This window comes from Melanotaenia boesemani, chromosome 7, assembly GCF_017639745.1.
Source record: "Melanotaenia boesemani isolate fMelBoe1 chromosome 7, fMelBoe1.pri, whole genome shotgun sequence".
Taxonomy (NCBI): Eukaryota; Metazoa; Chordata; class Actinopteri; order Atheriniformes; family Melanotaeniidae; genus Melanotaenia; species Melanotaenia boesemani.
Genome location: NC_055688.1, coordinates 34,264,177 through 34,279,715, shown reverse-complemented (window position 1 = coordinate 34,279,715; position 15,539 = coordinate 34,264,177). Strand labels below are relative to the sequence as shown.

General features: G+C 38.4%; 1 protein-coding gene across 1 annotated transcript; it reads left to right on the top strand.

The window, feature by feature from the left end:
• Positions 1–3,368: 3,368 nt before the first annotated feature.
• Positions 3,369–15,349, top strand: sting1 (stimulator of interferon response cGAMP interactor 1). The gene is made up of 7 exons (XM_041989624.1): positions 3,369–3,436; positions 7,734–7,960; positions 8,452–8,638; positions 9,426–9,534; positions 9,616–9,875; positions 11,862–12,048; positions 14,778–15,349. Exons 2-7 carry the CDS (start codon positions 7,734–7,736, stop codon positions 15,035–15,037), a joined length of 1,230 nt encoding a protein of 409 aa, XP_041845558.1. The 5' UTR covers positions 3,369–3,436; the 3' UTR covers positions 15,038–15,349.
• The last annotated feature ends 190 nt before the right edge of the window (positions 15,350–15,539 follow it).

Genomic DNA, 15,539 nt, shown 5'->3' with positions numbered 1-15,539 from the left:
ACCCCGTTCCATCATCTGGTGGCAGAGACTGGAAAAATTAACTGGGAGAAAGTTCATAGGCTCACATTTCTTGTGCTGTGACTGTCTGAATATGTGCTTTTTTGTACTGAGGTGTGTGTATTTTTTATTTTATTTTTTTTTTTTTTTGGTTTTGTTTAGGGGTTTTTTGTATCTTTGGATAGGTTGTACTGGAAACCTAATTTCCTTCAGGATTAATAAAGTATTCTGATTCTGATTATTTAGCCTCGCTGTGCCTCCTCTGGGGGGCCCACCCCCAAGTTTGGGAACCACTGGCAGAGACTAAGATTTACAAGTGTTGTTTTATCTTCCTAAACCTTTAGTTTCCTCCTCCAGTTTGCTGTCCCATCAGCTGTAAAATTTGTTGTGAGTGTGGAGTGATGCAGACGCACTGTTTGAGGGTTGAATATATACTATATTATACCATATTCACCCTCCGCACTACGTGGTTTGGGTCATTAATATGGCAGAGCCTCCACGAGAACGCGCGAGTGTGTAGGGGTGGTTTGGGATTGATGAGCCTACTTTACCATTGTGTACATGTGTACTGTCTTCTTCTATGGTCCATTTAAGCATTACTTATCTGAAATGGTGCTCTAGCTCCTCTCAAACAAAGCCGGTCCTGCAGTTTTAAAGCTCAGAGGGTTCTCACATACAGAGTTGTTTGTCCATTTAGAGACACCGTATAAAAAAAAGTGGTGGAACAAATATGGCAGCTGTTATGTATGTTGACCCAAGGCAATAAAAACACAACAGTAATAATAATAATAATAATAATAATAATAATATTAATGATCCTTTATTAGTCCCACAGTGGGGAAATTCTTTCTTTGCATTTAACCCATCCTAGTTGCTAGGAGGAGTGGGCTGCCAGATTCCGGCTCCGGGGAGCAGTCGGGCGTTGAGGGCCTTGCTCATAGACCCACAGTGGTTTGTACCTTGGTTGCCAGTGCGGGAACTTGAACCCAGGTTCACCAGACCCAAGCCCACCTCTGTAACTACTAGGCTACCACTGTAGTAAACTGATTAGATACCATTATATCCTCCTGAGACCCGGGAGAAAAAAAGTTTTTAATCTTTTTATGATAATTTAAGTATTGTGGTCACAAGAAACATGTTGCAACATTTTTTTTTCAAAAACAATGTTTATTATGTCTTGCTTAATATACATTGTAATGGTGCAGTTATAATAGTGTATTATTATTTGTATGGATTTTTAAAAACATCTTTCATTTAATGACCACTTAACAAGATTAAGACAGTAAATGAAGAAACATGAAAAACATGAAAATTGAAATTCCCTCCATTTTGAAAAGACACTGCATGTGCTGTGTTGGCCACACCCCCACAACAGGGGCATCACTAAAAGTCATACAGCTATACAAAAAGTGAGGAAGATGCTTAAAGTGTGCAGCTTTAGAGTTAAAAACTATTTTTTGTTATGAGTAGTTACCATAAAAACATTAACATCCACTAATTAGCCTAAATAAAGGCAGCCTATAAATAGTTTTGCAGGTTTTGTTTTTTTCATGGTGACTGAAAGACCAAAACCTCATGACTGAAATTGTGCAAACTGTTTTAAGATCACAAAAGCAGCAGTAATACTTCCTTATTCAAATTTCAGTGCACTGTTATAATCAATGATATTTATATATTTTTTACTAAAAAGAGGAACACACTTTACAAAAAGTCTAAGGAGGTTTTTTCTTAGAATGAATTATCTTATTCGTGGGGAAAAAAAAGGAAAGTTGGTCGGTTTCTTGATAAAGGCTGAGCTAGCTAATTGGAAGTCAGGTGGGGGGGCAGAGCTGAGTAGGACGGGGGAAGTGAGCATTACAAGAGAATAACACAGAGGAAGACAGTAGCAGTGGAAGTGGCCTTGTTTGGTCCATGACTCATGACATTTACTCCATGTGCGTGTGGTTGCTAAAACTCAGCTACCTGACCATCACGTGGTCAGCCACATACAGAATGACTCACAGAACAAACAGGTGTAATCCGATCCAAGCCAACAACTGATATCTGGCCCACACAACGCTGGCCAATCCTATAGCTGAGCCATAAGTGCCAAAAGTAAAAAACAAAAGTAAAAAGCTGGAATCCAGGGTTTCAGAACTTCTGCCTGGTAATATTATGAGGAGCAGGTGAGCTGCTTGTTGCAATCAGGAGGACGAACAAAGCGACACACCCTGAGAAAACATCTACAGTTACAGGAAAGGGGAGAAACACGAATATGACTCAGAAAAGCCAAGCCCCTGTACAGTTCAACTGTATGCTGTAGAGTCTGTTAAATCCATTCCAGTGAACTTTCTCCAGATTACTCAATAAAAGACTTTAAAACTGAGTTTATGTGAAAAGATTGTTTTCTTTCCTCTGGTGTCAAGTAGCAAAATAAAAATACTTTGCTACCTTACTTAAGTAGAAATCATAGGTATCTATGCTTTACTGTAATAATTATTTTTCAGCCAAATTTTTACTTCTACTTCTAACATTTTCAGTGTACTTTATATTCCTTACATTTTTAAAAATATTTGTTTTCATTCCAGCTTGTGATTGTTCAAAAGAATTAATCTATTAATTAATGAAACACACACACACACACAAACCTATCCAGATAAATGGTGTCGTCTGGATAGAGTGAATTACCATTCACGACAGAAATTACATCACAATCCAGCAAACATAGCAGACATATGTACCCTAGTACAAATAGGTCCAAGGCAGAGACGCAAGACAACAGGTAGCATACACTGTTCAACATTAACATTTTACATATAAAATTATAGTCATTACACCCTTTAATATGTTTTGGGAGCAGGTGGGGTAGTGCACTGTGGGCTTTTGTCCTTAATGGCATTTTTTTTTCCTTGCATTACTTTTTAATGCTTTAAGTAGTTTTTAAACCAGTACTTTTACACTTTTACTGCAGTAAAAAGCTTGAATTGATACTTCTACAGAAGTCTTGTTTATCCCTTACATCTGTATTAATATCTGGAAGATGATTGTATTATCCTCATATGGCTACAGAGTCTATAACAGGGAGCAGATAACATGACGGCTAGCTACTTATTAGTTTAGCTTTATTAGCTATTTGCATGTGATAATGATTTCACTGTAATACGCTATCTGCTCAACATGACACACAAGAGATCGTCATCTTGACACGTTTATGTGTGAAAGTCAGTCTGTCATCATACACCATAAAAGTATTTGCTGCTGTTCAAGCAGAGCCTCCTCTGATGAAATCCCAGCCCCCCTCGCCTTTATCCTTGCCTTTGGGTGGTGTCAATCAGAGTAGACAAACAGCGTGTAAACAGGAAAATGAAACAGAAAGTAATACTTCATAGGAGGAGGAGACAGGAGAGGTTTTATAAATAAGTAGACAAAGTCTTTTCTGTGCCAGAGAAAACGCATCAAGGTGAGTCCCTACATACACTTACTTCTCTTTTGTAGCGTAAGAATGCATTTCCTGTGGTATTAGCCCAACCGGTCTGCCACTAAGTCTGTTTCTCCCACACATACCAAAATGAGAGAGAATTAGAACCAGTTCTGAGACTGTTAGATAAAGAAGCCTGTATTTGGTTGTATAATGCAGTTAACCCCTTATCAAGTAGGGTCATTTTAGCAAAAACGTCTGTAATATGACCTCTCCAAATTAGAAGTACTGCTTGGGCTCTTTGTAAAGGTAACACTCTCTAGTTTCACCCACAGCAATCAGAATCACTGTAAGTATTACTGATTAAAAGTTATACACTTTAGAACACACAGAAAAAAAATAGTTTTTTGTCCAATGAGACCAATTTTGATGTTTGACCTATAGAGAGCCCTCAAAGGTAAGGAAAGTCAACATTTAAACTTTCTGCTTTTCTGTAAAAAAGGCTTTAGTGTTAGCACTGTGGTTGTTGCTTGTCAAATGGTTTATATCATTGGAAAGACGAGACTTTGAGCTTTCATTTGATGTGTATATTGTGGGCATTCATGACGGAGGGGCTTGCACACATGGCTGCAAAGTTGTTGATTAGTAGTCATTTACTGGGACCGGTACGTCTGCATCATAAGGGGTTAAACTAGCTCACTGTGGTTTACTATATTCTGATTTAATTTTAAAGCTCTGATCATGCATTATACTTTGAAATCAAACTAGATTTATTTATGTTTATACCATGGTCTGGGTGAATGCTCGATTTTGATTGGCTGGAAGGTTTCCATTCAAAAGTGATAATGGACACCTATGATAGAAGTTCCGGTCAAATAGACTTATTGCTGTAAATTATTGCACTGACTAACCGTGGCAACAGAAACTCAGATGCCAGGCAGCAGACACCAAATCAGAGAAGCCTGCAGGCTTATTTGACGATTTAGGAAACTATCTGTGGACTTGACTATTTGAAATAACATGTCGCATCATCCTCTGGACACACACAAGCTGTAAGAGCTGCACCCGCCCTCTGAAATGTTTGTGTAACATAACTGCCCACCGAGCTGCAGGTTCTGTGTCAGAGCCGGTTACCTTGGCAACGCGTCACAACGAAATAGTCCACTCAGCCGCTTCTTGTGAAAAACTTACAATTTTACTGGTAAAAAACATTAATGCATTAATAATTTATTTAATATTTTTTTCTTTCTTAATGGACCATGGTATAAGTGGACTCCGGATGGTTCACGCCTCCGTGTCGTCCATTAATTTATGATAATGGCCACCTCGTCGGGCATTATCCCTTACTTTATAATGAAAGGCTGAATTAATGCACCGTGGTTCTTGAAGACGTTTTACTTCTCATCCAAAACGCTTCTTCAGTTCAGAACTGAAATGTCAATAAAATCATTTTTAAAAAGTCTATTTTAACCCATAAGAGCGTGACGTGATATGTCACAGACAGTTTCTGAGACATTTTGCTTCAATTTATGAAATAAACTTTGCTCAAAATCCTGTTGAACACAATCTGATACTTGTCTTCTGTCCCTTAATATATACCCAGAAGCAGAAAACCACATTATAATATTTTTAAAATATCACATGGTAATAAATGGTAGATATCTCCCCCCAAAAAGTTCATTTTTTTCTTACATTTTGTTAAAGGGTCAAATAAAGACATCATATTTAGAAAATGGACTTTTCTTACCATTTTTTCATGGGTCGGGCCTTAAAGGGTTAAGTCAAGCTTTGAGGATCTACACCAACAAATCACCTGTTTACCCACATTACATTTCCAATTATCTTGTGCTTTTTTATTTAAAGCTTATCCACTGAATAACTTACAGTTGACTGAGTTCAGCACACCCAGTTTTCAGAGTCGTGACATCGGTGCTTATTAAATTCGTCCTGGGGCAAAAATGTAGTTTAGACACACAAACAGCAGCCCTTATGTTTTTGTATTTAGCTTCCAGGGAGCCACATTTTCAAGTATAAGTAGTCTTTCAAAGTTTTTCTTTGGACGTCGGCTCCGTTTTCAGTCCAGTTCTTGTACCTGATCATTTCAGAGGATTTTTTTTTTATTTGTTTGTTTGTTTGTTGTTGTTTTTAAATCTGTGAATCATTCAAACATAAAAATGGCTCCTAACTTAAATGATGAACCAGTTTTGTGTCCAAACATAAGACATATTTGCAAAAAGTTCATTTTAAATTTTGATCTTCAGGCTTGTTGTTACTAGCAGACATACTTTTTTCCCAGTGATAGCTCAAAAGGATTTTGTCTTCTTTATCAAATATATTAATAGTTTCATCTTTCGGACAAAGTGATGGTGGAACATATAAGTTTTACCTTGACATGTTTTGCATCTGGAAGACTGCAGAGGCTTGTCAGAACATGTCAAAGTAAAACGAACATGTTCCACCATAATTTTGTCTGAAAGAAGAAGCTGTTAATACGTCATTTGTTACCATTTCTTTTATTCCCTCCATAAAATATATGAAAGATGCAGAAACACAGTTGTATGGTTTGCACTGGGGCCTATTTAAACTCTGGTGAAACTGAACAGATGTTTTACAAAAGAAAAAGTGTCAAGTATAAAGAAAATAAATAAATAAAACTACAGAAGCTGAACAGAATCCTTAGGAAACAGGAAGACCTGACACCAGACCTGAGAGTTGGTTCAGGACCCTCAGTGGGTCCATTTACTGCTGGCCAAAGCTTCTCCAGAAACAATCTCCATGGAAACATGGCTGTCAAGATGCCATTCTTTTTTCTTTAATTTAACTTTTTATTATTTTAAAGCTTTATTAACAAAACAAAACAGACAGTACCATCATTACATCGTTACATGTTCACTGTCCAGTGGTAAATATACATGATTTTGAATCACAGTAAAAAACTATAAATAAATAAAGTTGAAATGAGATCAAATTAGCAATTTAGAACATCAGCAAAATTTCACAACACACCCATCAGGCCACACGTATCTGCCCGGACCTCTTCAATCCGATCCTCGTCTTTAACCTGCTGGTCCATGACATCTCATGGACGACACAACAAATAAATACGCATTTTACTCAGTCTCCCTTCCAAGTACCTACATGCTATACACCATGCTAAGACTCTTGAGATGTGAGTGACTTGTTGTGATCTGTGGGTTTAGGTTTGGTTTCTTTAGTCTGTCTTTCCTGTTTTATTTAGCAGTTTTTCCTCTTTTGTATTCTGTTTTGCTTCTTGCTTCCTGTTAATTAGCACACCTGGTTTAATTTGCTTGTATGCTTCACCTGCTTTACATTCACCTCGGGGTTCTGGTGTGGTTTTATTTTTCCATAATTTCAGGATCACTCTGGCAGTGGTGATAACTGCAATATTTATTACTGTGAGGCCTTTTTTTAAAATTTGGTAGCTCTGTAAGATCCCCCAGAAGGCGCAGTCTTGGTGATTTTGAGTATCATAAAACACACCTACTTTCCCACATGTTCAACGGATTTTCTCCAAACTGGTTGCACTTGTATATATTCCCAAAATACATGCTGACATGTTTTAAGAAGGCATCCTTGAGGAAGGGAAATGGGGAGAAAAGGCTGAGGTATGCCACAAGAACTGGGCTGAAAGTCAAAGACAGCGGTTCTGTGGAGGGATGAACCCTCCACAGAACCCGGACCTCAACATTATGTAAGGAGAACTAATCCTGAATACGACTTAAATAAATTACAAGAAAGTTTGTCTAAAAGGGCTCAGACCATGTTTAAGGATAAAGATGTTCATGTCAAATATTGACGTTCAGGCTTGTTAGAATTTTACCAACTCTGTTTTTGCCTTTTATTCTGTATTTCCTTTTTCCATTTATGTTGCCACATAGTTCAACACCTGCAGCACCTATTTCCTGTTAGCTATTTATAAAGAAATGAGGTTGGTGATGTTACAGCACCTGCACTTATAGAAAGAAAGGAAGAAAGAAAGAAAACCATGTTAATATCATGGAGCAACACTTTGATCAGGAGGACCGACGTCCTGCACCATTAACATACTTTTTCATGCCACCTGATTTTAAAGGGACAGTTTTATCTCAATTACAAACTCTTTTGTCATAGACATACATAGTTTATTCTGAGGTTATTGAAGCAACAATTAGTTGGCTTGTGAATCCTGAATTACAAGTTAACAAAGGACAGAATTTTTCTCTTGACTACAACTTTCTAAACAACATGTAAGACTTTAAGACTTTGAGCAGTTTTCTGAGATCTATCCCTCTGGTTTTAAAAGCAGTGCTTCCTGACCCTTGTTGGCTTTTCCCTGCAGATGCAGCATCTCCGAGATCAGGATGCTATCATCCCTCTGCCTCGTGGGAATTTGCCTAAGGTGTGTTCTGTTGTACTGGCTGTCATAACAACAGTTGCCTTGGGGGTTATGTCCTCCGAGAGGTTATTCGGCTGGGCGGCACTGGCAATACTCACCATGACGTTTGGCCCTCTGCTACATGGGCTCTGCCTGCTGTCAGAGGAGATGCTGCACCATTTGAACACAAGGTGGGAGAAAGATGTGGCTGCTGTGTGTGTTACAGTGAAGTGGGCTAACAGAGTTCTAAGCAGCAACGGTTATCAGCATGTTATAACCAAGTATTGTCATGTAGTTTTAAAGTGTCTTAGACCTGATTCTGCAGCCCCCTTCAGATTGCTTTAGGCTAAGAAAGTTTATTTGTATAGCACATTTCAAGGACAGGGAGATTCAAAGTGCTTTACAGAGACATTGAAACATCAGCTAATTTTAAAAATTCAAGCTTAAAAATAAATAAATAAATAAATAATAAGTCTACATGCCAATCCTTAAATGTACAGCAGCTAAGAGCCATACTTGCAAGCTTTTTTTTTAACAATAACCTTTTTTCATGTATTTTGTTTGTTAATCTAACTAGCTCATGATAAAAGAGGTGACTGCTCTTTTCAGTTTGTGAAGTCAGGCTACAGTCAGGATGTGATATCAGGACCAACAGCGCCCTCTTGTGCTCCGTCTTTGTCAGGCATCGATGCCGAGTGCTCCACGTGGCGTCGGCCTGCGGTTTGTGGGGCAAGACCCTGCTGGCTGCAGTGGTGGCAGGCCTTGTGCTGTACCTAACCAGACATACTCTGCCACACAAAAACCAACACTGGGAACTCCTTTTCCTGACTCCTGTTGTTTATACCCTGCTCAAAAGCCTGGGAATCCTGGTGAGGGTCACACTTGACACACAAACGCCACTCACTTCTGCCATCCTCTTCAAGTTTCTTGCTGCCAGTTATTTCAGTTCAGTTTTTCCCAATTTGTTCTCTTGATGTAAGAGAGCAAAGAATGATCATAGACTCCAATGGTTTTCACTTCCTACACATAGTTGTTTGTCCATTCAGAGACACCGTAGTGAAAATAGTGGCCCAAATATGGCAGCTGTCATGTATGTGGACCCACGGAAAATCGAAGTAAATGGATCATTCTGAGAGAATAAAAGCAAAACAGTTTAAATACCAATAAAAACAGAGTTTTTAAATTTATAAAGAGGTTTTTTTCATTGACCTTTGATTTTGTTAGATGCTGCACAGTAGAAGAGAGAAATGTATGAGGTATCTAAAACAACAACGTCCCAAAGCATCAGCTGTTTGTAATGGATGCAGCTCTTCCTTCCTGGATTAAAATTAAGACTCAAGACACGTCTTCACCAGCTAGAATGACTCTTGTGCTCAGACTGTCACACAGCTGTGTGTTTCTGATCTAGAATTGCAATCCCCTCCGTTTGATTGGTTTCATGTGAATTCAAATCCATTTCATGCTTTTGTGTACTTGTGTCTTTTTTTAAACTCTGAATTCTATCTAAAATATATCTGTCCTACATAAGAAAAGGCAGCTTTCATGCAGGAAGCTCTTTTTCTTTTGCCTGATACCCTTCGGAGTGTGTCAGGTGGCTTCTGAGCCAAGGTGAGGAGTTTTGACATCCTTCTGGCTATTTCTGTGCGGAGTGTGTAGGGTCCATCAGAGGTGGAGGTGTCAGACATCTGCGAGGGGAGGAAGATGAACGTGGCACACGGCCTGGCTTGGTCCTTTTACCTGGGTTACCTGCAGCTGGTGCTTCCTCGTCAGTAACACACACATCATGGACATATGTTTATTCTGCGTTTCACAGCGATAGGAACTGAATTTGCTTGTATCCATCCAGGTTTGGAGGATGCCATCGCAAAGTTTCGTGCCACACATCTGTCCAGCATCCATCCACATCAGACCCCCCTCTGGAGTCGCGGCTCCAAGAAACTCCTCATCCTCATCCCTCTTGATAGTAACATCCCAGACAAGCTGGAGGACGAGGATAACAACATCTACTTTTATGACAACCTTCCAAACAATGAGATGAACAGGGCAGGGATCCGGGGTCGGGTTTACAAGCACAGTGTCTACAGAGTGCACGATGAAAAAGGGAAGGTAAGTGAATTTAAATATAAATAAACATACAGGTTACACTTTTCAGCATGGGTACATTGACACCAGGATAGTCCGCTACACACATTCTGATTGGGTACTCCGTCTTGGAGTGTATTACTCTCCACCAGAGGTGGCACCGCACCAACAATTAATGAAGAAGACGAGAAGCACAAAGAAGAAGAAAACTGGTTCATCTATCGGTTAATGCAGAACAACTTGGGTTTCTAGAACATGACAGTTAAAAGTGGAGCCGCATCAGATCCCAGCCGTCTCGGTTTGATCAGAATTTTACCGACTTCTTCCACATCTGACCGCGAGCTATTTTCCTGTCTAGAGCCACCTATTGCCCCACATGCATGCATGCTTTGGTATTTACCCACAATGCATTTTGTTTTGAAATCTGTTTCCTGTATTTGGTCCACTTGAAACAGAGACCTGCTTGACATGTGAATTGGCCATATGTCATCAGAATGAAATTATACATAAAGATATTTTAGTCAGCAGAACTGCCACCTGTACACCCTCCCAAATGTTCCTGAATGTCAAGACATCTTGCTTTAGAAAATTCATTCGTCAGTCCATTACAGGTCATGGGTAAGCTGGATCCTATCCCAGCATTTTAACAGGTGAGAGGCAGGTACACCCTGGACAGGCCCAGGATTATGTTAGCCACAGAAAAAAACATTTTCAGCTATTTTTATTGATCTATAATTTTAAAAAGATTTATATTCTATTTATACTTGAATTTTGTCCTTAATGGCTCCTGAATAATAATGAACAATTACAGCATGTTCTAATAATAATTTATCAGTTGGTTATATATACATACCTTTGGCACGTGCGCCACAGGTGGCACTGGGGGCATAAACACTGACATGCTGGCACCTCTCAGTGTTATGATGACAGTTGCTTTATGTGTGGCCTTGGGTCTTGGGTCTTGGGTTTGAGTGACAGCTCATGAAACATTACATTAAACCACTACAAGGTTGGAAAGGTAGCGCAAAGCTCAGTTGTTTTTGTTTTGCAGTGCAGTTTTTTTAAGTAACATAAACATCATTTGTTTGTTTTGCTTTTTTTACTGTGATATAAACCATTGTGTGAGCCTGTATTTGACCCCATTCAGAAACCAGCGTAGCATTCTCCAGAACCCCATAGATCAAACACATATTTGCCCTGATAAGCACCATAGTTGTTATTACTCATTAATTCCCCTTTTAAATCCCCTAATTCTACTAAATAATCCAATCCTTTCTTCTTCTACATTAATACAGTATGTTTTAAAGATAATTGACCTTCATGAATGAGATGAAAAACTGAGAAGCTGCACATTGCTTTGCCTTAAGGATGTCACATTAAAAATCTTTAAAATATTTAAACAATATCACAGTTCCATTTTAAGATTCTTCATAACAACAGTGAAGACTAATTTCTTTGCTGGTATATTTATTAACATGCACTGATACACACTAGATTATAACTGAATGACCTTTTTTGTTGCTAATGATTTGTGCTGTATTACTTGCAAAACATGACTCCCACCTCATGGTTTAACCTGAGATTTCACCAGTGGAGAGGTCCTTTCTTATTGCACAGTAACAGCACCATCTACCTGTAAAACGTCTCGATCAAACATGTCGGAAAGCAGAGAGCAACAAGCTTTTAAAGGATTATCCTTCCAAAAATGTGTCTTCCTCTGGGTGTCAGCTCCTCTTCATCTGCATGCACTTGCACTGGTCGTGTTGTGGGGACATAAATCTGTTAAAATTATAATGTAGTGGGAAGTTGACTTCCCTTTAGGGACAAAAAGCAGATCCCCAAATTATCAATCACGAACACAACTTAAAGTATTAGTGTAAGCCTCCAGCAAATTAATGCACGTCAATGATAATGCCCTCTGGAGTGATTAAAACACAGCTTTGTGTGTGTGTGTGTGTGTGTGTGTGTGTGTGTGTGTGTGTGTTTGTGTGTGTGTGTGTGTGTAACCAGGTCTATGACTGTGCGATGGAGTATGCAACCCCTCTGCTGACGCTGTACAGGATGTCCCAGGAGAGGAGTGCAGGTTTCGGGGAGCCTGAGCGCAGGCAGCAGGTCCTTCTCTTCTACAGGACCCTGCAGGACATCCTGGATCAGTCGCTGGAGTGTCGCAACCGCTACAGACTCATCCTGCTCACTGGTACGGAAACAAACACTCGTTTGAGCCACTCTGAACTTTGTACACACCAACCAGCATGACACAGGCTGCTTTTAGGGGGATTTTAGCTTTTAGCTTATCCACTTCCACCCCAAGGACTCACAATCAGGATTTATGTATTAATAGATGCCTTCGCCATTGTGTTAAAAGGTTGGTTTTTTTTTTTTGTTTTTTGTGGGTTTTTTTTTTAAGAAAGTGGTTTTAAACCATTTAATGTAAACCTAAAATCAAGCGTACAGATCAGAGTATCAATCTTAGGCATGTTTTTGACCTCTTGTGGTCTCTTTTTCTCTGGAATGACGGCAAGAAATACAGTTTCACCTCATAAAGTTATTCCAGTAAAAATCCTGAGATGGCAACAGAGGTATTCTCAAAATAAATTTCTGAATCTGAATTTCTTTATTTATGTAGCACCTTTCTAGCACAACTGTAACTCAAAGTGCGGCACACAAGGAACATTAACTGTATTAACGAATAGAACGGTTTTATTAGACATTACAGTGTCATAAACCAATCAACTTAAAAGTTTAAAGTTAATAAATACGGTAAAAAGTATTAGTAAATGGAGTAAAACAATACAAAGACAAGTTTATTTGTAAAACACATTTCATGTACAAGAAACAATTTCATATTAAAATATAATTAAAACTGTGAGCAAAAATCATTAAAATGATTAAAAGCAAGTAAATGTAGATTTGTGTAGATAAATTAAAAAAATACCATCAGATTTCATGCATAGGCACCAAGAAAGAAATGTTTTTAACCTGGAGTAAACCATCATAATTAATTAAAATCATATTTAAAAGGTAAATATGTAAGAAACATAGAACTAACTAATCCTAAAACACTGTAAAAGATAAAGGGTAAAGTCTGACCTAAGCTACTCCTAGAACCAGAGGAACCACGAGTCGGGCTGCTTCTCAAGAGCAGAGTGATCTTTAAGAGCTTTATATGTCGGTAATAAAACCTTAAGTTCAGTCCTGGATCTTACAGGAAGACAAGCCAGGACTGGGAAACCTCTCCTGGGAATTCATATCTAAACTCTTTGCAGCAGCATTTTGGATCAGCTGTAAGACAACCATCCAAGAAAGAGTGGCAAAAATTCAGTCTGGAAGTGACAAATTAATGATTTTATTTTTCTACATCACTGTGAGACCATTTTTTTCTGATTTTCCCAGTATTATGAAGGTAAAAAGGCAGTTTTAGTAAACTGTTGTATGTGAGTTAAAGGGCACATTCTGATAAAATAAATAAATCAATAATAAGACCATAGTTTCCTCCAGCTGTAGAGGTTTTCTGTGTCACATTGAGTTGAATTATAAAGAGACCGCCTCAATGTGCTTTTCAGTCAGAAGAAAAGTCAATTTCACTTTAAGGTTTGATGAAAGGGAGATAGAAGAGGTCAGCAAGTTTAATTTTAGGTGTGATTTTAGATTCCCAACTTAAATTTGATGGACATGATAAGAGACTGTAAAACTATCTAAACATTCTTCCGTTAAATAAGACCATACACCTCTCAAAGCAGTGCAGCATTTCATATTTACTGTGTAACTGAGTCAAAACAAACCACAATTACAGAGTTATTATCACTCTGTAAACAAACATAAGATATTGGTTTAGAAATCTGTCAGATAGCATCATGCTTTGCTTGAAGGGAAAGACACCCAAAGACTCCACTTCAAGTTTATACACAGGACCTGGCTTGCATTGTAAGAAAATTTCACTCTGGAGATCATTGTCAAATGTTTGGGGTTTTAAACACCTAAAACTCTGTTACCATGGAAACGAGAGGCCAGAAAGCAGCATTACTTTTGAGTTTTACTGTCTCAATGTTGTGGTGTAAACAGGGGTTTTGTGTTGCTGATGTTTTTATTGTTTTTATTCATGATTTATTTTTTTTTTTCCAGCTTGTCTGTCATTTTATAGGTGCTCCCGATGATTGTCAGCTTTGTTTTCATGCAGATGCAGAAGGAAGTTTTCTGTTTCCTCACAGCTGTAGCAGCTGCTTGTCGAGTTGTGTTGTTGTTGCTTTCTATCTTGTGTATCTTTATCTTCTGATTCTCATCTTCACTCTCCTTTCCTTTTGCCCCCACACCCACCTTGTCAGGTCCAGCATTAATTGTAAATTCAGCAACAGAAACATTTAAAAACAAAGAAGTATACTCAAGCATTAAGAAGAGCCTTATATCCACAAAGCTCCTCTTGGCAAAGCAAACACAGCAGCCAGACCATCAGTCTAGTTTCTATGATGCTCGACAGGACGAGTAAAAAATAAATACATAAATAAAAACATACATACAAAGAAATGTCTGAGACTAAAACAGGTCTGTGAAGGCTGAGTGCAAAAATGTTAGATCACACTCAAACATGCATGATGTCCACTTAAACCTGTACACATGCACACACACCTAAAACTTTTATTTTATTTCTGTTCTTTTCCCCCGTCCGCTGTGCTGCTTCCAGCTTTTGACTTCTTCCATTTTATTGTAATCACGGATCTCATTGTATATTTTTAATGGTTGCAGTATATTTAATTCAACACTGTTTGAATTTTAAAATTGAATTTGTAAAGCAAGTTTTTTGCTTTGTTCCCGGTTTGAATAAAGAAATAAATAAAATAAAGGCTCTTCTATGAATTTAATGTTTTTTTTTAAAGGTAAAAACAATGAGAACAAATAGTGCTCTAACACAGACGTGGTATTCTCTTCTAGATGAGTGTAAGGATGACCCTCATTCCCTATCCAAAACCATCCTGAGACACTTGGAGCAGCAGGAGAAAGAGGAGTTCTGTCTCCACCCGCCTCTCAACCAAGAACTGGTACAACCATTTCAGAACGCTACGTCTGGAAACAAAGAGTGGCATCGTGCAGAACCGATGAGCAGAGAGCCCACTCTCATGATCAGCCTGGAGAAACCTCAGCCTCTCAGGGAGCCGACCGAGAACACCGATTCCTGGTTCAGAGAAACATAAACACTTCTCTCCTGCAACATTATATGTCTGCATCTGCTTGTTGTGACCTGGCAGATGTAGGTTGAGGAAATGTTTCACTCCTAAATGCATGAAATTATTAGCAGATATATAAAAACAAAATAAACACAAGAGAAGAAAAATCTGGGAAAAATAACAAATAGAAAAAGAGGGGAACACAATGACATACGGTTATCAGTTCCCAGAGTCAGAATCAAACATGGAGAAGCTGCATTCAGCTTCTATGCTCCACATGTCTGGAACAAACTCACAGAAAGCCTCAGATCAGCTCAAACACTCAGTTTATTTAAATCCAGGTTAAAGACCCTCCTGTTCTCTGCTGCATGGAACTAGTTTTTACTTACAAGTCCAAATCTGCATCCATTTCTTTTAAGCTTGAATTTTTAAACTTTATCATTTTTTAATACTGTATTTATTTAATTTGTCTTTTTCATTTCTCTTTTGTTTTTAATGTTAAATTATGCTTCTTATTTCCTGATGTTTC

Bases quoted from the DNA above. Each gene is read 5' to 3' on its own strand.
- sting1 (XM_041989624.1), top strand. From the start codon at position 7,734: ATGCAGCATCTCCGAGATCAGGATGCTATCATCCCTCTGCCTCGTGGG. The intron at 9,535-9,615 runs GTCAGTAACACA...GTATCCATCCAG, and splicing joins CCTGCAGCTGGTGCTTCCTC to GTTTGGAGGATGCCATCGCA. The intron at 12,049-14,777 runs GTACGGAAACAA...ATTCTCTTCTAG, and splicing joins CAGACTCATCCTGCTCACTG to ATGAGTGTAAGGATGACCCT.